The 24671-nt window shown below is 34.5% G+C and overlaps 1 protein-coding gene across 2 annotated transcripts in view; it reads right to left on the bottom strand.

The window, feature by feature from the left end:
* Window positions 1-20589, bottom strand: part of LOC136033258 (kinetochore protein NDC80 homolog) — a 76407-nt gene extending 55818 nt beyond the window's left edge. Inside the window, exons 1-3 of one of the 2 annotated variants that reach the window (XM_065714006.1) lie at window positions 20460-20589; window positions 10129-10344; window positions 5125-5287 (exon numbers count right to left, since the gene is read on the bottom strand). In XM_065714006.1, coding sequence (XP_065570078.1) covers window positions 5125-5287; window positions 10129-10344; window positions 20460-20539 — 459 coding nt within the window. In that variant the 5' untranslated portion in view covers window positions 20540-20589. The remainder of the gene's footprint in view (window positions 1-5124; window positions 5288-10128; window positions 10345-20459) is intronic. The other variant, XM_065714008.1, reaches the window with a different exon arrangement.
* Between the last annotated feature and the right edge of the window lie 4082 nt (window positions 20590-24671).

Here is a 24671-nt window from a genome sequence, read left to right as displayed (position 1 = left end):
GTACAGGAATTATTAAATTACATCCACCAAGGATTGTATAAAAACGTACAGAAATAATATGAAAAAAACTTCGTTTTCTTAAAGAGTTAAAGAGGCTGCGTCCCAAAGTCGAACCTTAAAACGTACAGGAATTAGAAGAGGCAGTTGGGGGGCTGCCGCCCCCCAAACCCCCAGCTTTTAAAGACTCTTTTGTACAGGTTTTTTGTTTTTTTGCTAACCCCCAGCTCTTGGCTTCGGAAAGGCCCTCTTTTAATTAACAAAAAATTGAAATGAATGAATAATGGAATAACTTCGAAAAATGTTAAACACAAGAGGACAGGAGAACCATTGCGCCGAAACTAGTAATTAGTAACAATGAAGTCCCCACCCCAAAAAAAAACCTGTACAAAAGAGTCTTTAAAAGCTGGGGGTTTGGGGGGCGGCAGCCCCCCAACTGCCTCTTCTAATTCCTGTACGTTTTAAGGTTCGACTTTGGGACGCAGCCTCTTTAACTCTTTAAGAAAACGAAGTTTTTTTCATATTATATTATAATGGATCGATGAAGCCTCATTTTTATATAGTTTATTACACAATACTAGTAACCATTTTTCAAGTAAAGACCAATAATAAATTAGTCATATTTGAATAATAAGACTCATATATGAGTCATAACAGGATCGACAAAATTAAAAAAAAACTGAAAATTTTAATACTTGAAAAAAAAACACCTAACGTTGGACGTTCAGTGCATTAAAGGTTTAAAAACTTTAAAATAATAGTCTTTCTTTCTTGGCAGCCGGTCTGGTACACCTTTTAGGTATACATTACTTGATTTTATCTAATATTTCATTAAATAGTTTTGTTTTATTAATTATCATTACACACGGCATTAAAAGGGCATTCACAATTTCCTTGAACCAAGTGGTTGAAGGTTTTGACTTTTGAAAAGTCGAATCATACGCGTGATGTACGTGATGTACCCAGAGGTCGAATCATGCTGTAGCAATGCACTGCAGGGCCGACGCAGGGACCTTAGTAGTCAAGATGCGTCGTTAATCTGATACAATACAATGTACGATATTTACAAAACAATGTACGATATTTACAAAATATCGATATACAATGTACGATATTTACAAAACGATATTTAGAATAATTTAGCTTTCAAATTGAAAGGATGGTGGGCGAGTATTGTGGGAATATGTCAACAGTGTCAACATGTCAATATGTAAACATGTCAATATGTCAACATGTCAATATGTCAACAGTGGAACAGAACATAAGCGCAACCACGTACTTCAAGAAAATCAACGATTTCAAACTCTGCCATTGTTTAATAGCCTATCAACGCTACAGTTCTTTCAATTCTATTTAAATGATCGTAGAGCCTTGTGGCCAAAAAGATATGAAACAAACATGATGTGAAGATATCTTGCATATTCCCCCGACAAGTTAACTTCAGGGGATCTTGTTTTACGTGGTGTATTATATGAATTACGTGGTGTATTATATATCATTTAGCTTTCAAATTGAAAGGATGGTGGGCGAGTATTGTCGGAATATGTCAACAGTGTCAACATGTCAATATGTCAAGTTCAAGTTCATTTATTTATTAATCGCACATACATGTATATACAAATGACATAGGCCAACATGTCAATATGTAAACATGTCAATATGTCAACATGTCAATATGTCAACAGTGGAACAGAACATAAGCGCAACCACGTACTTCAAGAAAATCAACGATTTCAAACTCTGCCATTGTTTAATAGCCTATCAACGCTACAGTTCTTTCAATTCTATTTAAATGATCGTAGAGCCTTGTGGCCAAAAAGATATGAAACAAACATGATGTGAAGATATCTTGCATATTCCCCCGACAAGTTAACTTCAGGGGATCTTGTTTTACGTGGTGTATTATATGCTGTATAGTGTATTTAGCATTTAATAATGACTGAATGAATCAGTGCCGATAAGTGGTTGTTTCTCTTGGACCAAAAACCCCCTATCTACATAAACCAATTTTAACCCCCTTTAATATGGGGCTCCCTTTAATAGATGAACTGAATGCTGTGTGAACTAAGTGCCAGATGTAGCTATATTTCTTGCTTGAGCAGAGTTCGTAGGGGATTTGCAATATTCAGCACGTTTTTGTTTAATATGTAAGAATGTAATTTAATTTATTGTATAATTTAACTAGTTATTTAGTATGTTTAGATCTTTTGAATGTATAAACTTTGTAATGGACGTTAATTGTGTCCTGTGGTGGGGCAGTGGGCTTAATCTCAACTTGGTAATACGTGATCCAGAGTTCGAACTCGGCTCGTGAATGAGTTCAATAGAAGGGAGTTCAATGGATGAACTCCTTTAATATAAGCCACGACAAGTACAATCGTAAATACTTTCTGAGGCACGACAAAAATCAACGACAAAAATCCAATGCGGGCATATTAGAACTACAAAATATTGTACCTGCAACCACCAAAAAGAGGAGTGAAAAACACGGGAAGACTACCGAGAACAAGACTGTGTCATCTTCTATTTCTATTTATTAATCCTCTTTTTGGTGGTTAATAGAAGAAAAATAGAAGCCTATATGTTTCGCAGGTTGTGGTGGGTTTTAAAAGCCCATTAACGAATTTTACTAACTGGTCCTTTTTTTTTTTTTTTTTCTTTTTTTTTTCTTCTTTTTTTTTCTTTTTTTTTTTTTTTTTTCTTTTTTTTACTCGCAAAGATTGGAATTTCAGTAGAATCATAGTAAAAATCTTCAAGAAATATGGGCCCTATGCACTGTAATTTTACGGACTAGTCCTTATCGCTGATTGGCAAGCAAACCTTACCGGTAAAGGCATCAGTTTCAATACAACCATAATAAAATCTTAAAAAAAAACATGGGCGTTAAGCACCGAAATTTTACGGACTAGTCCTTGTCACTGACTGGCAAACAACTCTTACCAATAAAGACATCAATTTCAACGTAATCACGATAAAATCTCAAAAAACATGGGCATTATGCACCGAAATTTCACAGACTACTCCTTGTCACTGATTGGTAAACAACTCCTACCGATAGAGACATCAATTTTAATACAATCACGATAAAATCTTCAAAACACATAGGCGTTATCCACCGCAAGTTTACAAACTAGTCCTTTTTACCGATTGGCAAGCGATTTTTACCCACAAAGCTAGCAATGTCAGTGAAACCAAGGTAAAAATCTTCAAAAATAAGGACACTATGCAACACAATTTTACAGACTTTTCCTTTGTATCGCCTGGCAAGCCGTTTTTACAGGTAAAGATCGCAATTAAAATCCATGAAAAAAATTGAACTTGACGCGACGCAGTTTCACGGACTATATTTTTCTTGCCAAATGAACTGGCAACTCATGGCTGGCAGGTAAAAGTGTAGCATACACTAGATGGCCATATAATGCCTTAGATACAGCTCAATCGGCTAAAAACAGCTAACAGAGCTCCAGTCTTGCTTGGAATTCTTTCTACTCTCAACATCTGTCAATTTTTCGTAAGATAGAACTCTCAAACAGTCCCAAATCGGTTTGGTTGCCCGATTTTTAGTAGCGGTTTTCTTTTCATAGATACGTCTGATGTACGTAAATTGGAAAATAATTTCAACTAAGTGTTTGTAGCAACACAATAAGAGGTTGAACAGCAAGGGAATTTGAATTACGTAGTTTGAATTTCTTTTCATTATCGAAAGTATAACAGTTCAAAAGGATGAAACCTTTTAATCGACAGTGAACAGATATATAATTTTTTACTGGATATTTCAAACACATATACAGTGTTCATCTTGAGCAGTAAAACTCTACTAAAAGTTATCTACTTTTCATCATCAAAATAGATGGTGTTTTATCACAGTTGAAAAAAGTTTGGAAGAATAAAAAGATAATTCTGCTGCATACCAACAAGATTAGAATATTGGAAGCTTCAGTGATACCAGTGGGCAAGCATAGTTCTGAAACGTGGGTACTCCGAAAGATGGAGGAAGATTTATTAGATATTTCTCAGAGGAATTGTCTAATGATGGTTTTTGGGTGTCCATTTGATTGATCGTATTTCAAAAAGTAATTTGTACGAAAAATGTGGCTCTATCCTACTTTCTAAAGCTATGACGAGAAAGGTTGAAATAGCTAGGACACAATTTTTGCAGATAAAGGATTACAGATTGCCGAAGATTGTCCTTTTCAGCCATCCATCTAAGGTCAAACAGACAGCAGATCGTCCCTCAATGGGGTGGAAAGAGGTCATCAGAAAGAGTTTAAGAGAAATTGGAACTCCTTGGGAGGGTGTAAAGAGGGAAGCTTTAAATAGATTGAGGTGGAAGAGGAACGTGCACAGCTTAGTTGGCCTGAGAAGGCTTGGTGCTGCAGTGAGTTGTTAGCAGTAGTAGTAGAGTCAATCTGGTCAGCAATTGCAGACCGACAGGTTCTTGTTGGAACGACAGAATGCTCTGCTGATGATAAGGTTGATTTACAAAGCGCACGGAAATTGTTGGTTCATTAGGAATCTTAGGCGTTTTCTACTGACAAACCGGATTCTTAAAACAAGATTGACAGTTATTAGTGGGACAAAGAAGTTTAAAACTTGATTGTTGAATTGCAGTCTGTGGAACAAAAAAGGTTATAAACTCAACTTACGACTAGGCAAAATCAATAATCCTAATCCAAAATCTTCTCTTCAAACATAGTTGTCAAATTCCCAACCTAGCTTATGAACTTACAATCCTGATTATCAGTGTAACAGAAATTACATTATCTTGATTATCAGTGAACGGCAAATTTACAATTCCGATCGTGATTTTACAATCCAGTTTGTCAGTGGCAAAGAACGCTTGATTCAATATATCTTGCCAGAAGGTGAAAAAGAATTAACAGCATCGAAAAGATCAGCTTTAATATTTAGCTTTAACATTAACAGCATCCAGAAGATCAACTTTAACAATAAAAGCATCCAGAAGGTCAGCTTTAATATTATTTAATATTAATTTCAGCTTTATTTAATTTCATTAATTAAGTAATATTTTATTAATTAATTAATTTTACTAATTTAATTTAATTAATTAATTTAATTTAATTAATTTTATTAATTAATATTTAATTTCAGCTTTAATTACCCTACCTTAAACAGTCCAACAAATTCTTTTTTGTCAAGCCTGAGGGTTCCTCGGAATCTCTCAGCAGCGTCTCGAAGTCCACTTGCATCCAAAAAGTCGTGAATTTTGACTAAAAGCTTCTTTTGCACAGCTTTGTCATGGTAGTTCACACCGTCTTTTGCACGACCCCTGCGACAGAGAAGGATTTAAACCATGCATTAAATTAAATCTGCAAATTGAGAGGGACTAGGGGACTCAAAAATCTCAAAATTTTTGATTACTTAAAAATGCAACTAGAATTTTTTTACGAACATTTTTCTTGGTAATAAATAACAGGTAATTTAATAACAGTCCCTCTCAATTTGTAATTTAATAACAGGGGCGAACCCAAGGGGAGAGGGTAAGGGAGATACACCCCCCCCCCCAAAAAAATGGGAAATTTGTCCCGTAGGATCGACATTCTTATAGATCTTGAGTAATACAAAAGGATAATGTACGCTGTAAATCTTGTTGTAATGAGGATAAAAACTGAATGATATATTCATTTTTATAAAATAAAGTTTAGAGCAAAACTGTCATAAAAGCTAACCAAATTAATTATGAGTTCTAATCCCATTGATGTAGGGTAATGTATGCACAACAAGCAGGTAATGTGTGATAATCTCCACACGAGAATTTTTGTTTTGTGAAAATGCAGTTGGGAACAATGCCAGGCTACTGTCAAGTAAGCAACGTGCTGTTATGACCTCCAGCTCCTAAGACACTTGAGCTTCGTTTAAATCACGCGTGTGCTTTTTCAGTGTTTATATGAAAGTCTACGCCCCTGTTTGTTAATTAGGCGTCCATCCTTTCAAAAAGGAAATAAAAATTTCCAAAAAGACCTTTCCAAAAAGAAACACTCGGATGATAGCAGACCTTGGTTGGTTAATAAAAGCCTTAGTTTGATTGAGAGGTAATTAAAATACTTAAGGGGGCAAGGTTATGATAGAGCTTCATCTACGAGCGGTCAGTTTCAAGGTTTTGCTGCTATACTCTGTGAAATTTTTCCCCGGTTAGTCTGTGTTCACTGTGCAAGTCACTCCTTAAACTTAACCCTGTGTCATTCGTGCAACATACCCGTTATAAGAAATTGTCTAGGAACTTCGAAAGAAGTAATTAATTTTTTAGGATTTCACCCAAAGCTCAAACAAATTGTTCAAGAAAGTAATCTTATCACAGGGACAAAAAGAATAAGATAGAATACATTTTGCGAGTCTAGATGGGTGGAGCACTTGAAAGCAATTATTTAGTTTAAAGATATGCTCATTATTATCTGTAAGGCTATGAGGGAAATTCAAGAACATTCAGATTTTAAAACTTCAAGTAGAGCTTATTCTTTGCTATCTGCTATTGAGATGCAGTTCTATTGCAGCTATAGTTACTATTAGTAAAGTTTTTAGTCTGTCTCGCAGTTTGTCGATATCTTTGTAATCAGAAAAAAAATAGATCTTGTATACTTTCTTCAATGTGCTGATGAACTTAAGAGCAAGGTTAGAGACATGAGAAAGAATAATGAAGCTATGTTTCATCCACTTTTGGCTGAAGGAGCTGAACTGTGTCAAGATTATGAAATCGGCATTAGAATGCCCAGATGAGTTCCAAAATAAACGTATAGGAATCATTACGCAATAACGTCAGCGGATCCTGAGACGTATTACCGACTTTCTGTGTTTATCCCATTTATAGACTATTTTCTGCAGCAGCTGTATCAGCAATTCCTTAGTCCTGGAAAGTAGCTGGAATCACTGCAATACCTACTTCCTCAGAACTGTTTTTCCCTCGAGGAAGAAAAAATGTTGAATATATCTGATATATGTATCTTGATTCAGACAGCTAAAGAGGAAGTTTGCAAGCTGCGTTAGCTCTGTGGAGGAGATCCTAAGTTAATTTTTATGAAGCCGCTTAAAAAGATGTGTGATTATCCCATTTATAGACTATTTTCTGCAGCAGCTGTATCAGCAATTCCTTAGTCCTGGAAAGTAGCTAGAATCACTGCAATACCTACTTCCTCTGAACTGTTTTTCCCTCGAGGAAGAAAATATGTCGAATATATCTGATACTTTGACTAATTTTGGGTATCTTTATATAGACAGCTAAAGAGGTAGTTTGCAAGCTGAGTTAGCTCTGTGGAGGAGAATGTAAATTGCAGTCGGGAAATGTGGCACCAAAATATTTCATAACGTGCTTAAAAGAATGTGATAACATTTCCCCCACTCTACACCAAATTTTGAGGATTGGTGCAACAGTTCCCGTTACTACGGCTACGTGCGAGCATCCTTTTTCTACTCTGACAAGAGCGAAATCTTATACCAGGAGTGCCTCAGGTAAGGGACGGCTTAATGGATTGGCTTTATTATCCATACACAGGGATGTCCCCGTCAACGCAGAAGACTTATTGGAGAAACTAGCATACAAAAAAAAAGGCAGCTTGATTTTATTTTACAATTACATGTTTACAGTGTTGTCTCAATAAAGAATGTACCGTATATTCTAAAAATTTCGTTTTTCACCAGTACTACCATCCCCCAGCCAAAAATGTCCATTCCCTTCCAAAATTTGTCGCTCGGTTAGCCTCTGTTTCATATAAATCAGACAACAGAACTGCCCCTCCCAAACCCCAATTTTAAACTTTATTTGCAGCCATATTTGAGCACTACTGACCACCTCCTTAGAAAAATCTCTGGTGGCCTGGAAATTTTGGTTTACTTAGCCTGGACCGATTTGTACAATCTAAGGACTTCAATTCTTGAAACCAATTTTCCTAAGAAGTGTCCAGCATTTTAAGTTTTTCTTTTGATTTTCCAGCCATCCGGTCAAAAAGCAAAGAAGAAAAAGCAGATGGTTGAAGAAGAAAATAGACGCGACAATACAATTTCGATTCAAGAAATTTAGATGAGCAAAAGAAGGTATTTTTCAAGGTCTAGGGGCAGGGGTAGTTTTTTTTTATCTTAATTTTCCAATGAAAATGCCATAAAAAGGCATTTTCCAATGAAAATACTACAAAAAACGGACTGCATTTTCATTGACTGTATATTTTTTCTGTACTAGACCTACTTCTGTTTTTTTGTTTGTTTTTTTAAGAAAAGGGACATATTGTCTGTTTTTGTCTTGGCTATTTTCTTCTATTTCTGTTGTTCAAAAAGAAAAAAAAGAGTTTTTTCATTTTGAATGATTTTGGAAACAAAGTTTGGTAAAGATTATGAACTAACTAAAAAATATTAACATAATTTTCTGATCAACCATAATAGATGTCTGATTATGAAAATGAGGATGGATTTTTTGTAAATTCTTTTGGTTTCACGTTTTTATTGAACATATCTAGTAGATCAGGCACCCAGATTCTTAGACCCGTACAATCCCAATTCAACAGAAATACAAACCCAAAATTTTTAGAAAAACACCATATTTTTCTATAATATTCGCTTATAAAACCTCCCCCTCTACGAAGTACGCGGCCCTACACAATGAACTCATGTACATAACATGAATCCATCATTATGATCTAACCCCAAAAAACTTTACAATGACGCATTACTCCTCCGAATGAATACGGAAGTGCTCATATTCATATAAGGTATGATCAAGGAAGGGGGGGGGGTAAATTATACCTCCATCTCCAATGTCTGAAAACCGTTGAACGATAATTCCATTGTTTTTTATTCTCTCGGTGATTCGCAATAAACTTTTGACTTATGAAACAAATCTCAAACTAAGGGGGGGCTCTCTTTTGCCCCCCCCCCCCTGATATGATTCCTGATAGGGAAGAATTGAAAATCAAGTTATGCACCTTGCTTGTGTTTTTAGAGCCAGAATCAAGTTAAACAATTTAATCAAGTTACAAGTTAAAGGAATTATAATAAGCATTGTAAAAATTACCGATAAATCTAAGCAAAAAAGGAGACAAAATAGCATTGATATTTGGAGCTTCCGAACTGTTTATTTTTTCTTTGTTCAGAATAGACTCTAATGAGCAAAAACAAAAATGTTTTTTTTTAATGACGTATCATCTGAAAAGTAGAATTTTTTAAGAAATTAATTTACATATAATAATAAATTACTATTAAATTAATAATAATTAATAATTTAACATCTGGAATAACTAATAATCAATTGGTTCTTATTCCAATGGAATAATTAATAATTTTTACCAATCAATAATTATTAATAATTATAATTATAATAATAATTATTAAAAACATTAATTGATTAAGTAATAATATTAATTTCATATTTTTTAATAACTAATAATAATTATTCCAATGAGTTCAGAGAGTTCTTAGTTCAGAATTTTATTCACCAATAAATACGAAATGGAAATACAATACTCTAATTCCCCCTCGAAAGGCTCCATGGCTAGGGATACAAGGGTGATACAAAAAAAAATACAATATAAGCATCAACCAAAAAAAAAATAGAGCAATAGCCAAATAACATATAAGATAAAAAAGAAACATACCTGAGGCCTGGGAGTCAAAGTGCGGAGAGGACAGCCATACACCATGAACAAACACTCAGGGGACATCAACTCCCCATAGGAAAAGGAAAAAAAAAATGCTATTCTGTTTGATTCTTTACTAAATGATCCTTAAGAATCCTTTTAAAAGTCCCAAAAGAGTGGCATCTCTGTACTGAAGAAAGTAGTGAATTCAAGACCTGTTGACAAGCAATGAGGGTATTCAAATCTGATCCAGTATTGGAATAATAATTCATTATAATAATAATAAATAATAATTAACAAATATAATAAATTACTGAAATAATAAAATTACTATAATTTGTCCAGCCTCCTGAAAAGTACCTAAAACCAAAAATACTTTTTCAATATTCCTCATATTGCAGTTTTAAATAGCCTGTGCTTCTCATTTAATTCAAAATACTTTTGAATTAAAATCTCATAGTTGTGGGCATCAAGCCATGGCCAATTGTAGAAAAAGCCGAGACAGATTGTCCGATTGAGTGAGAGGCTACCCTTTGTTATTGTTGCTACTTACTTATTGGCACTTGAGAAGCCCAGTCCAGAACCAGGAGTGGCAAATACAGTTGATCTTGGTGTCTGAAATGGGGTATGGGCTACTGCGTTTGCAGATGGTCGTCCATGATCAGCAGCAAAGCTGCCTGTCCTTTTAAGCTTAAAATTCGATGGTCCGCCAAGTTGTAAGTTATTTGTTCTAGGGACTGGAAGACCACTCTTTTTCCCACTTGCGCTGCTAAAATTTAAATTATTAACATTAAATCCTTATCATACCAAATATCTAAAATCAGCTAAAAATTACTTTTTAAAAGATAAGCTAAACTGTCTGAAAAACTTTTATTATATCAAATCTTGCTGGATCGATTCGTTAATAATTACGAAAAGTATGACTGAAATGGCAATTGTCTTAGAAAATACATTCGTGATGCTTATGACTCATCTGGAATTTGAAATCGCTCATTTATGATGCTTATGCCTGATTTTGAGATAATTCCTGAGATAAGAATTGTCTAAGCAGATAGATCTGTTATGCTTAAGACTTATTTGGAGTTTGGAGATGCTTATGACTCATTTGGAGTTTGGAGATGTTCATGACTCATTTCAAGTTTGGAGATACTCATTTGTCACCCATTTGTAGAAAATTAGAGAAATAGGGATTGTCTAAGCAAATACATTTTAGATACTTGATTCATTGAAATCGGCATTTGTTTGGGCATTTAGGGCAATCATATGGATTAAAACAGAGGCAGAGGAAGTAACAACATAGCAAAACTGGGGATTCTTGGGGGGGGCAATAGAGCTCAGTTAAATTTTAGCATGTTTTTCGTCATAGTCACTCTTTGTTTCACATCCTCAAACTAACTGTTAAATCATATGCAAACAATATTGGCAACTCAGCGCTTGAAAGTAAGAAATTTATAAAATTATTTATACAGTGAAAAAAGAAATCACCAATGCAACAGCACAAACACAGAAACAGACACACACCACAAAACCAAACACAAAAAATATAAACTATAAATAAATAATAGAAAGTTTTTAATAGAAAAATATGAGACAGTGATGAGATTTGTCAAATAAAAAGTGAATAAAAAGATTTGAAAACAACTTAGACTTTCAAACTTCTTCCAGATAAGTATGATCTAATTAAACCAAGAGCCATTCCTCGAGTTCCTATATTTTTCAACTTATCGAAAAGAAAAGCACGATCAACTATACTGAAAGATTTTTGATGTAAAGAAAACTAGTTGCTGTCAAATGACTAAACATTAATAACTAAAATTTTAGCCACAAATGACTAAATTATATAAAGTATCCTGCTTTCTTCATGTATCTATCGATCCAAAAACAAAACTCATTAAACAGTTTGTGGTAACGAAGTGTAAGTAAGGAGCAATGCGGCTCAATACTAACCGTAACAAAAAAGGAATTTTGACATCAAAAGAATATCAAAATAATTAGGCTATTTCTAAATATATAAGATTTATCGAGTTTACTGTTACCCATCAAAGGCTACGAGCCTGAAAAAATTTGTCTAATAATTAAAAAATGGAGAAAATTCCCCTAAAAGCCTGAGAATTTATATAAAAATTACACCAGCACATTCTACGTATCAGATACCATACTGTAGAGGTTTCAAGCTCCTATCTACAAAAATGTGAAATTTTGTAGCCAGAAGAAAAATCACAGATGCGTGTTTATTGGTTTTTTTTTTTTTTTCAACAGTGATTTTATCAAATCAATCGCCCTAGAACATCAAGTAGAGGCTCATTCGAACAAAAATGAAAAGCTCTAGTGGCCTTTTTAAGTGACCAAAGAGATTGGAGGGCTGGCCCCCCTTCCTTACCCCTTTTTTCCCAAAATCGTCCAATTAAGGTTTTTAAATAGCCATTTTGTTCTGCATAGTTGAAAAGTACAAAAGCTGCGCCTTTGGTGATAATATGACCCTTTACCCCCCTGGGGAAAGGTCTTCTAAGCTATGAAATTTGCCCATTGTTTACTTACAGAAATTGTTATTGGAAAGCTTGTATGCATTTTTCGGGTGGGGGTGATTTTTCTGTTTGAGGAATTTCCGATGGGAAAAATTGTTCCTGAGGAGGGAAGCTTTCGGGGTGAACTTTTCACGCGATATTTTGCACTGGGGGAATTTCCTATGTGTGATTATTTTTATTCGTCTTACTTTCTTTTGGCCAACTCAATTTTACATGTGGAGATGTTAAGGGTAATTGTCTGGGGTAAATTTTCACTGGGATCGAATTGTCTGAAGGATTTTTCCGTGGAGATTGGTCCGAGCTTCCTCGCATTATAAAACAAAAACATTACAAACTAATTTTTTTTAAGTTTTTTTTTCAACTGAAAGTAAGGAGCAACATTAAAACTTAAAACGAAACAGAAATTATTACTTTTACGAAGGAGGTTGCTCTTCACGCTAAAATTTGAATTTTCTCCATGTTCATTAATAACAACTCCCGAAACACATGGGTTATTTAGTTAGAACAATAAAAAATTTTAAAGTGCTAAAAAACTTTAGTGTGAAGAGCTAGGTGTTGAGGAGGGGACTACCCTTTTCATATACATAATAAGTTCTGTTCGATTTAAGTTTTAATGTTGCTCCTTACTTTAAGTTATGAAAATTTGTTTTTTTTTAGTTTAATTAGGAGAAAGAATTATTGAATACTCATTAATGAGAACTACTTGAGGATAGATTAATTAAAGAGAACAAACAGATTGGCAATATTACAATGACCATTAATTACATATTTGCCAAATAGCAATTACCTTTGCAGAGTTGGAGGATGAAGGGGGAAAGAAAGAGATTTCTTCAAAAAGTGGGGGATGGTCCATTTATCGGTCAAATTTTTTCTTTTTTTGAGAGGGGAGCTATTTATAGGACCAGGGTAGGATATTACGTCTATAAATATCTTCTAGGTTATTTGCTGTCTGTGGCTTGGTATAGAAGTTTCAGGACAGTTTTTCAAAGGTCAATTATCTTTTACAAAGTTTGATAAAAGGTCTTTCTGTGATCCACTTTAAGACAAATTTCTGTTATAGCAGCTGTTCTTGTGACATATGTGTTAGTTTCTGATCTGTTAAGACCTATTCGTTCTCTTAAAAGGATTAAATCCCAGCTTTTGAACAAGTGTGGAAAAAGGGTTATATTCTGAATCAATTAGAGACTAAATTTATTATGTTACAACAAAATATTACCTGAATGCATTCGACCGGCTAACAATAGCCTAACGCGCGTCCGTACCTGCCTTGATGTATTTTTTGTTCATTTATTAGACAAGATTAATTGGAAAATAGAGAATTGTAGTGAATTTATCAGTGGCAAATTGAAAAAAAAGAAGAAAAACTGAAGCTTTTTTAACAGCAGTGCTGGACTGAGATTGATTTAAGCTGTTTGTCGTGGTTATATTTAAAGCTTAGATAAACCTTTTTGAGGTAGGGGATTTGCCATTTTTCGTACCCCTCCAGCCCCTTTTTGCTGTTATATTTAGTGTTAAGAATGGTTGGAAAAAGAAAGACGGTCAAACATGGAGAGGAAGCTATGGCGATTATATCGGCATAGGATAATTCAGTTTTGAACGACTCCCCAAGAAGAGTAGAAATTGTTTTACTGAGGTCGTTAGCTAACAATATTGACAAAATTTTGGCCACGATTCAGTAAAATACTGAAACTCTGAATGATTTATCTGGATCAGTTAAGTCCATTGAATCCCGATTATCACAATTTGAGAATTCTGTTGCTACCTCCCAAAAAGAAGTCTCCGAATTAAAACCTAAAATAGCCACTGTTGAAAGTGAGTCAAAAATGATAAAAAGTAATTCATCTCTATTAGCGGAAGAAAACGTTCGCTTAAAATCTGAGTTATCTTTATTGAAAGGGAGTACTATGAGAATAGAAAGCAGAGATACCGCAAAAAATTTATTGCTTTGGAATGTCCGAGGTTGAAATCAAAGGGAATAGTTGTGGGCATCAAATCATGGCTAGTTGTAGAAAAAGCCAAGACAGATAGTCCAATTGAGTGAGAAGAAAACCTGGCATTAATTCCCCCTTATTAGGATTGTAGAAAAAGGAGGTTAGTTCATTTGTTAATAGATATGTCTATCTATTATCCGTCCAAGCGTCATTGTTATGGCAGTAGAAACAAGGTAGATAGTTAATGATGAAGAATCAGCAAAAAAAAGGCTTTGAAAAAGTAATTACTGATGGAATAGGCTTGAATTTGGAATATTCAGTGGTAGACGTTAACCGAAGAAATTTTTTTTTATCAAAGTGGAATTTGCAAAAAAGAAGCTCGAATTCTTATATTGAAAATGCTAGGAGGTTGAAAAATATGTCAGTTTTAGAGTATTCTAATATCTTTGTGACGGATCGGTCCGAGAAGTTCGCAGGAAATTATTTGCTGTGAGGTAAAAAATTACTTAACAGCGGAGTTAATCGTGGTGATGTTTGGGTAACGAAATCGATCCCGCCACTTTTGTATATACGCCAGTCTCCAAACACTGAGCCTGTAAAAGTGAATGTTGACAAATTAAATAAGGATATTATGGATTTCAGTTTTGGCTCTTATCTTTCATAGAGTTGATATTCATAGAGGAAGTTCTTATTTGGAATTCCTAATTTGGAAGTTCTGTGGAAGGCTGAAATGTTTTGCTTTTTTTCAGTTATTTTCCTTCAGGGTTGGACGCACGAAGGGATAAATTTAATGAAATGAAGGGTGGTAATAAAAATACGAGTGAGCAAAGTTTTTTGTGTGTTTTTTTCTTTTTTGTTCATTTAGTTGTAATTTGGAGAGAGTAATTTGGAGAGAGGGTTGTTGCATTCTGGTACTAAGAGTGTTATGGATTCCCTTGTTGTTTTTTCTTTCGTATTTCATGTTGAATTGTCTTAATAATAGGCTATCACTACTTGAGAAAAACCCAGTAGATTTTTTTGCGGATTCTGATGTTGTTTTGAGAGATGGTTTTGATGTTATTGGCGAAAATATCCGTGAAAAGAAATCGTCCAAGTATGTTTTTTTGATAGTGAAATTGATTTTGCCATTTCTTGTGCAAAATTGTGTTGATCTGGTTAATGGTTGTTTTAAAGAAGGTCCATTCCCAAGTGCCTTTAAAAGAGCAAAAACTATACCATTATTTAAACAGGGTGACCCAAAAGATTTTAATAGCTACAGACCGATTTCTCTACTGTCAACCTTTTCAAAAGTGATGGAAAAATTAATATTTGTGAAAGTGTAGAGTTTTTGAGTAAGAATGGATTTTTTTTAAATCAGTTTAGTTTTCGTAGAGGTTATTCTACTGAGGATGCTATCCACTTCGTTACTACAACAGTAAATGATGGTCTTGATAATAAACTTAAAGTTGGTTCAGTGTTTCTAGACATATTAAAGGCGTTTGGTATTTGACCAAACCATTTTGATCTTATTCCATTTGACCATTTGATCTTATTGAAGAAACTAGAAAATGGGAGGTATTCGCGGGAATGCGATGCGACTGTTTGCCTCTTGTCTTAATGATCGAGTCCTTTATTGTGAAATCGGAGGTACATCAATGGATTATAAGGTAAGATGTGGAGTCCCACATGGGTCCCCCTTGGAACCATACTGTTTGCAATACATGTAAATGACGTATATTTAGCACTTAGTGGGCTGTATATCGATGTTGGAAGGGCCCAAAGGCAAAGAGACCCTAATCAAGATTTATTGCCGTTTGCCGATGGTACATGTCTTATGGTGGCAGCAAGAACAGAAAGTAGATGAGGGTTAATCACCTTAAGATAAATTAAAGAAATCTCATTGGATAATTTCTTCTAGATCGTCCCATTATTATCCTTAGCTAAAGGAATTAAATGTCAGATCTTACCGTATTGCACGTGTACTGTCTGTGAAATATCTTGGAGTAATAGTAGATGAGACTCTTAGTTTCTCAAAGTATACACAATGTATATCATCTAAAATTGCATGGAATGTAGGGATTCTAAGGAAGTTGAAATATTTTGTCCCAGTTAATATACTTAGATTGATATATTTTTCTATTGTCCATCCTCATTTGATATAATGCTGTTTGGTGTGGCCACCTACTTTTCAACGCATTTAAAGTCATTACGTGTTCTCCAAATTTGGCTCTATTTCTGTTTGATATATTGCATAAAAATGCACTTGATTGTTTTGTTTGTGTGTTTGAGAGAGATGAGCCTGAATATGAGACAAGGAATTCGCCAGCGATTAGAAACCAACTAAAAGGCCTACAAAGTCTGCATTTTTGATTTGCCATGTTCTTCCTTCTATATGGGAGTCCCTTCCTTATGATAGTTCAAGAGACTGATAGGCCGACTTTTCGTGGGCGGCTTAGGGACCATTGTTTTGGTATTTCTGATTTATGTTTTTTTCTTTCTTTATATATAGATAAAGTAGGGAAATAATGCATAAAAGTGTTGTTATATTAGGTTAGCATAGTACAGGGTCTCAAGTGGTGACTTTTTTTGCTTTTTAGGGGAATCCATTGATAATTAATTTGTTTTCTAGTTTCAAGAATGGCCGCACAAGCCATAAGGCTTTTTGGCAAATCTTTCTTGTTTTGTTTTCTTTGCTCTTGTTTTTTTAAATAAATTCTAAAAAAAAAACAAGCTTTGGAAAGCTTACTACACTTGGTATAATAAACTAATCAAGTAAAGAAAATATTAAAAATTAAAAAATTACAATAAAACATAAATACAAGCAAATTACAAAATAAATAAATTATGACAGTAGAAATAAATAAAAGGAGGTATTACCAGAAAACAAATTATTTACCATATTGTTCCCTAACATTGAATATTCCATTGAATTTACCACCTTTTTTTCAAAGTTAACTGAAGAGCTTTCCTTGCAGGGGGGGGGGTCCAAGGGAAGAATTTTACATGGAGGAATTTTCCTTGGGGGAAGGAATGTTACATGGAGGGGGAGCCGGATTTCCCCTAATCATTTAAAAACAATCAAAAATTAATAAAATTTGTTTTTCTTTCAACTGAAAGTAAGGAGCAACATCAAAACTTAAAACAAACAGAAACTAAACACAAACAAGAAACAGAAGGAGAACCATCAATAAGCAAATGAAACTCAAAACGAACAGAAATTAAAATAAATAGCCAAGTAAAACTCAAAACGAGTAGAAATTAACATGATCTGGGTTCAGAATGATTTCTCCTCATTAGAAAGAGGACTTGCCGACCTGTCAAGGGACTTTTAAGGTTGGAAAAAGGGACCTGAGTGGAAAGAGATTCCAGACTAAAATTTCATGGCGAGTCCCCCCCCCTAATAAAATATATTTTTCTGACTAGCAAAATCGTAACAAGATGAATATAAAGAAATTTTTGATGCGTTTTTACCTAAAAAATTGTACCCCCCTCAAAAAATCTTTTGTAGCCCCTCACACCCTAGAAAAAGGTCCTGAATATGACCCTGGTCAGGTTTCAGAAGTCTCGCCATTCATGATTAGAATACTCCTGAGCTTATGAATCAGAAACAGTGACCAAGTCACCCAAAGACTCATCATATTCACAAGCTTTGGAAGGAACTCATTTTCCTGTTAGATGGGTCAAATATCTTTGTTACTTCATATTTTATTTTATTTATATTTTTCATTTTCAGTTATGTTTATTTAAAACAAAAAAGGAAGCAACTTCAAGACTAAAAACAAGTAAAAAAATACATAAAACTTCAGCTTGCAAGCTAACCCATTCATTTCTTTGACTTTTATGAGAGATTTGTGAAGTTGCTTATAAGATTTAAATTCTTCTTTTATTAAATAAAAAAAAGTTTTTTTCAACTGAAAGTAAGGAGCAACATTAAAACTTAAAACAAACAGAAATTATTCCATGTATGAAAGGGGTTGTCCTCTCCTCAATGTCCCACTCTTTATCCTAAAGTCTTACTCTTTGTCACAGTTCTACTTTTTAAAACAATAAAAAACTTTGTGGAGGATTCAGTTGTCCCCAAAGATATAGTTATTAGGTTCTTCAACTATGTTGAACAAAATGGCTATCACAAAATTTTGATCCAGTAACTTTAGGAAAAAATTAACGTGATAATTTGGCCACTTAAAAAAAGCACTAGAACTTTTAATTCCCATTGAAATGAGCCCTCTTGCAACATTCTATGACCACTGTGTCAATACAATCACCCCTGGAGAAAAACAAAACAAAAAACAAATAAAAACGCATCTGTGATCTGTTCTCTGGCAAACAATTTTTGTTAAGATTTTATGACTTTTAGGGGGTGTTTCCCCCTATTTTCTAAAATAAGCCAAATTTTCTTGGGCTCATAACTTTTGAAGGGTAAAACTGAACTTGATGAAACTTATATATAAAAAATCAGCATAAAAATACAATTCTTTTGATGTAACTATTGGTATCAAAATTCTGAATTTTTAGAGTTTTGGGTACTATTGAGCTGGGTCACTCCTTACTACAGTTTGTTACCACCAACTGTTTGATATGTCCTCTAACGCAAGCTCAGCCTGCTCATCTTCAGTGGTATCCAGCAAATAGTTGTCCAAGTTCTCAAGCAAACTGCTAGAAATTTCATCAGCAGGCTAGGGGGTTGGAATACCCCCTTCCCCCCCCCCAAAAAAATTGCCCAACTAGAAAAAGCATAACAAAATGAATATAAATAAATTCTTGATGCATTTTTACCTAAAAACTGTACCCCTTTGAGAAAATCATTTTGTCCCCCCCCCCAGAAAAAATCCTGAATATGACCCTGGTTGGGTTTGAGAAGTCTTGCCATTCATGATTAAAATATTCCTTTGCTTAGGAATCAGAAACAGCAACCAAGTCATCCAAAGACCAAATCCTTATATTGCTCTAAGCTGCAATTTAAGGTAATCATATTCACAAGCTTTGAAAAGGAACTCATTTTCCTGTTAGACAGGTCAGTCATCTTTGTTATTTCATATTTTATTTTATATATTTTTCCATTTTCAGTTATGTTTATTTAAAACCAAAAAGGAAACCAACTTCAAGACTAAAAACAAGTAAAAAAAATCCCTAAAACTTCAGCTTGTGTGCTAACCCACTCACTTCTTAGACTTTTTTGAGAGATTGGTAAACTTGCTTATAAGGTTTGAATTATTCTTTTATATTTCCTCTAAAGCAAGCTCAATCTGTTCACCTACAGCAGTATTCATCAAATAGTTATCCAAGTTCTTAAGCAAACTGCTAGAAATTTCATCAGCAGGCTAGGGGGTTGGAAGCCACCCACACAAAAAAAGGTTGTCCAGCTAGAAAAAGTAACAAAATGAACATAAACAAATTTTTGATGCATTTTTACCCTTTGTACCCCCCACTAAAAATTGTTTTGTATCCCCCTCTCCCAAAAAAATCCTGGATATGACCCTGGTCATATCCTGGGATCCATTGCTCAGCTAACAGCAGAACCAAATGTCAGCCACCTTGTTGAGACCTGCTGAATGCAACTATTTTATGGAATGTATTTCTTTTCTGGTATCTTAAAAATCCTTGCATCATAGAGGCCAACTATCACTTAAGATGACAAAAAATTTGAAGGGCTCCTCATCAAATTCCTGGAGCTCTTTCATGAACACATTGTGCACTACATGAATGTTACACATTCTAATGTTCAAAAGATCTTTCAAAGACTTTCTTTTTCAGTGTATTCATTTGCAACCATACTGTTTTATTGACATTAGACAAAATGCTACTTACCATAGTTAGTCTTTCAAGAGGTTCTTGCTCTTAATGCATGATATCAGCTTTTTTGTAATGTCTTTACTAATTGCATGTCCTATAAAATCAAATGTCCAGCAAACATCAAACAGGATCAAAAGTTACTCTAGTCTGTAGCTCTTTTTTCCTTAACTGTTTGTAGTTACATTGGATTTAAAAACAAAGTGGGTAAAATTCAAGTTAATTGACTTCTTGCTATCTTGGAAAGGGTTTAGGTTAGGGAACTGAAACTTTCAGGGATGGGTCTACAGGCTAAAGTATGTTCTGGGATAACTTTATCTAAACTCATTAACATCCCAAGTGGTAGCTCACCAGGGAACATGGCTTCAAAGACTGTCATATGAAACTGCAAACATACAAGCCTGCATTCCCTACACAGCCTAGCCTATTAGGCCCAGGAGCCTAGGTCTAGCATTTTTACTGGGGGTAAGAAAGTCCATACCAGGGGAGTCAAGAGATATAGGCTATATAATAATTTTTCTTCTCTAACATATTTTTGGGGCACCTCCCCCCCCCAAAAAAAATGACATCATTGATTAGGCCTATGAAGTAAAAATAATGTTCTTAACATGCTTCCTTCTCAATAGCACAAAAATAACAAATTATATTTTATTACTTACACTGCACTAGCTCTACTCCCAAGAGAGGAATTCCTAACTGGAATAGACTTTCTTTTAGCGGGCTCTGAACTCTTGCGCATGGTTATTTTAAATTAAATTTTGGCGAAAAAGTTGCCAATGTCGATTTTCAACGTGTATAAAATATTCATCGCCGAATATCTGAAATATTTTTGTGTACAATAAAATTACCCGAGAAACTAAAAGGAAGAATATATAACTAACTATTGTGTCCAATAGTTATTTGGATGTACAATTCACAGCTTCCATATAGCTAAAAAATGCCAATCGCTTGTACTTTCCATTTACACAACAACTAAAACAAATTTAAAACACCAATAAGAAAATTGATCAAATATTTGGATTTGAAAATGTAGATGTGCTTTTTACTTGTAAGTATAGTTTCATACCAAAAAGCATATCAACAGGGCTGGTGTTTTATGCTGATTTTAACTATATGAGTTCCATTAAGTTTAATCTTACCATTCAAAGGTTATGAGCATGAGAAAATTCGTCAGATTTTTAAAAAGAAGGAAACACCCCTTAAAAGTCAAAGAATTTTAATGAAAATTATACCATCAGATTCAGCGTATCAGAAAACCCTACTTCAGAGGTTCCAAGCGCCTATTTGAAAAAATATGGAATTTTGTATTATTTTTTTTGCCAGAAGAACGATCACGAATGTGTTTTTATTTGCTTTATTTTTTCCCCAGGGGTGATCGTTTCAAACCAGTGGTTCTAAAATATTATGAGAAGACTCCTTCAAACTGGAATTAAAAGTTCTGGCACACTTTTAAAGTGATCAAACAATTGGAGGACAACTAGGCCCCCTTCCACCGCCTCTCTTTTTCTCAAAATCATCTGATCAAAATTTTGAGATTGCCATTTTGTTTAGCATGGTTCAAAGATCAAATAACTATGTCTTTGGTGATATCATGACCCTTCGACAGCCTAAAATTAACCTTGACTTGATACTCATTTAATTGGACAATCTGTCTTGGTTTTTACTACAATTGGGCCATGACTTAACTTTTCCCACAACTATTCCCTTTAAAATTCAAATCTGGAAATCACAATTTCCAGAGAAATTGAAAGGGGGACACATCAGCTAGTTGGGACGAAAGTTTATAGGGGCTGAATTTTTTCGGGAAATTTTACACTGGGGAATTAGCCTGAACTCCTTCTTAATTCTTGTGAAATTCTTCTTACGTCCAGCCTGTCCATTGCGAACTCAATTTTACGCGTGGAGATGTTAAGGGTAATTATCCAGGGTAAATTTTCAGTATTTCTTCCTTTGACTGGACTTTCTTTTACTAAATTAAATAAAAACAAGTTTTTCAAATGAAAGTAAGGAGCGACATTAAAACTTGAAACAAACAGAAATTACTCCGTATACGAAAGGGGCTTTTCCTTCTCAACGCCCCGCTCTTTAGGCTAAAGTTTGACTCTTTCTCTTAACTCTACATTTTAAAACAGTAAAAAACTTTAGCGTAAAGAGCGGTGCGTTGAGAAGGAAAAACCGCTTTCATATACGGAGTAATTTCTGTTCGTTTCAAGTTTTAATGTCACTCCTTACTTTCATTTGAAAAACTTGTTTTATTTATTTAATTTCTTAACGTTTTTGAATCAATGCATGTTTTGATTTTGGCTCTCCGCAGAGGAATAATTAAAACGAAATTTGTATATTTATTTTTTTTTGGCTAAATGGCTTTCTCATAATTTTGATCGAATGATTTTGAGAAAAAAAGAGCGGGGGAGGAAGCCTAGTTGCCCTCCGATTTTCGGTTAATTAAAAAGGCAACTAGAACTTTTAATTTTTTACGAATCTTTTTATAAGTAAAAGATATACGTAACTTTTAAATTAGCTTCCGTAAAGAACTTTTGTATTCTCATGTTTTTATTACATATATGAGGGGGTTTGCCCCCTCGTCAGTACCTCGCTCTTTGCACTAAAGCTTATATTTTTTTCCCAATTCATTAAGAATGACCCCTGAATCACAAAAGCCGCAGAATAAATAGTTGAAATTACTAAAAATACTTTAGCGTAAAGAGCGAGGTATTAGGAGGAGGTGAGCCCCTCATATGGGTAATATTTTCTGTTCGTTTTAAGTTTTAATGCTGCTGCTTACTTCCAGCTGAAAAAAACTTTTTCATATTTATTTTTTCATTGTTTTTTTTAAGTAATGCTAGTAAATCCTGCGCTCCCTTCATGGAAATTTTCTTCCCCCATAACAAATTCCTCGATGGAAAGTTCCCCCAACATACCCCCCTCTTCTCAAACCCTGCCTCCAACCAAAAAATCCTCCTGAAAACGCCTGTACACTTCCCAATAACCATTACTATATGTAAGCACTGGTCAAAGTTTTGAACTTGTAACCCCTCCCACGGGGACTGTGGGGGAGTAAGTCGTCCCCAAAGACATACTTATAAGGTTTTTCGACTACGCTAAATAAAATGGCTATCTCAGAATTTTGATCCGTTGACTTTGGGAAAATAATTAGCGTGGGAGGGGGCCTAGGTGCCCTCCAATTTTTTTGGTCACTTAAAAAGGACAGTCGAACTTTTCACTTCCCTTAGAACGAGCCCTATCGCAACATTTTAGGACAACTGGCTCGATACAATCACCCCTGGGAAAAAAAACAACAAAAAAACAAACAAATAAACACGCATCCGTGATTTTGATTTCGTGCAAATTTTCTCAGGCTCGTAACTTTTGATGGGTAAGACTAAACTTGATGAAATATTTAATCATCATATATAAAATCAGCATTAAAATGCGATTCTTTTGATGTAGCTATTTGCACCAAAATTCCATTTTTTAGAGTTTTGGTTACTATTGAGCCGGGTCGCTCCTTACTACAGTTCGTTACCACGAACTATTTGAAAACCAAACCCGACAGTTGTTTTAACTTAGACAGAGGAGCACATTGCTGAATTTTGGGAAGATTCCATGGTTTTAATAATCCATTAAATTTTAAATATATAGATCAACATTGTGAATTAACATTTCTCGGGTAGTCCTCTTGATCTCGTCTCACTTGATGGTTCAGTTTGTTAAGTGGGTCAATTGTTAATACGCGTTCTTATTACGGCTGAAAAGCCGTAATAAGAACGCTACGGCTGAAAAGCCGTTAGGTATTATGAGACGGCTGAAAATGCCTATTGTAAACAGTCACATTATATTTGGTATTTCGTAATCACCTTTGTTTTGTGTATTCTTAGGTGCGTAGAAGGTACTAAAAATGACTCCTTAGGCGGAAATAACGTACTCGTGCTTTTCAAATTTGCAATGAACATGATCTTACTAATGTAAGTTTCTTACCGAAATAAAGGCTCTTAATGTGCTTTCTCAAAATTGTAACCTGTCTAGATCGTTTTTTTTTCACGCCAGAAAATCTCAAGATGCCAATTCTCCCCTCTCCCCCCCAAAAAAAGAAAATATTGAACCGTTTTTGAGAAAAATTTGAACATACATAACTGCATAAATAAATCACTTCGCTTACAAACTACAAAAACATTTATTGAATATGAACTTACTTTTTCGAATATGAGTACATAAAACTGTAAATTATTCTTAAACAGTCTGAAAATCTGATTTTCCCTTGTCTTCAATTCCAATTGGCATCTGCTGAACTATTTTATCTATTCCTGATTCATTTTTGATACCAGGTAGTTTTTTATTAGTTTTAGCCTGGAAAAATAATCTCTTTCAAGGAGAAACACTTGCAAGAATTATTAAGACTACTTAACAACGTCTAAAAATATAGAGTCTATTTTGATGGCAGCGTGGGGTCTTTTCAAACGTAGGGCCCGATTAGACCCAATTGCCCTTATCTGGCTTTAGTTGAAAGAATTTGTATTTTATTGATTTTTGATCGTAAATTCTGCTCATTTTGGGGTTTATTGTTATTCTTTACTTTCACAACAACAGCGTACACCTGAAACACTTCCAGAGATCGTAAGGGAGAAGGTACCAATTTGACATTTTGGTTGCGTCTTTAAAGTGTTTGTACCCCTCCCCTCCCTCCAAAAAAACTTTGCTGGAGAATATCATTTTGCTACCTTTTTCCTGAGAAACATTTCCAACGAAGGGGGGGGGATTATTGGCATGATTTTGAAAATAATCGGAAAATAAAGTCTTTTTCAAATGAAAGTGCGCTAATAAACATTTTTCATCCAGGATAATCCACAAGGTAATTTATGGATGGAATTTTC

The sequence above is a fragment of the Artemia franciscana genome, chromosome 11, assembly GCF_032884065.1.
Source record: "Artemia franciscana chromosome 11, ASM3288406v1, whole genome shotgun sequence".
Taxonomy (NCBI): domain Eukaryota; kingdom Metazoa; phylum Arthropoda; class Branchiopoda; order Anostraca; family Artemiidae; genus Artemia; species Artemia franciscana.
This window is presented reverse-complemented; position numbering and strand designations above follow the sequence as displayed.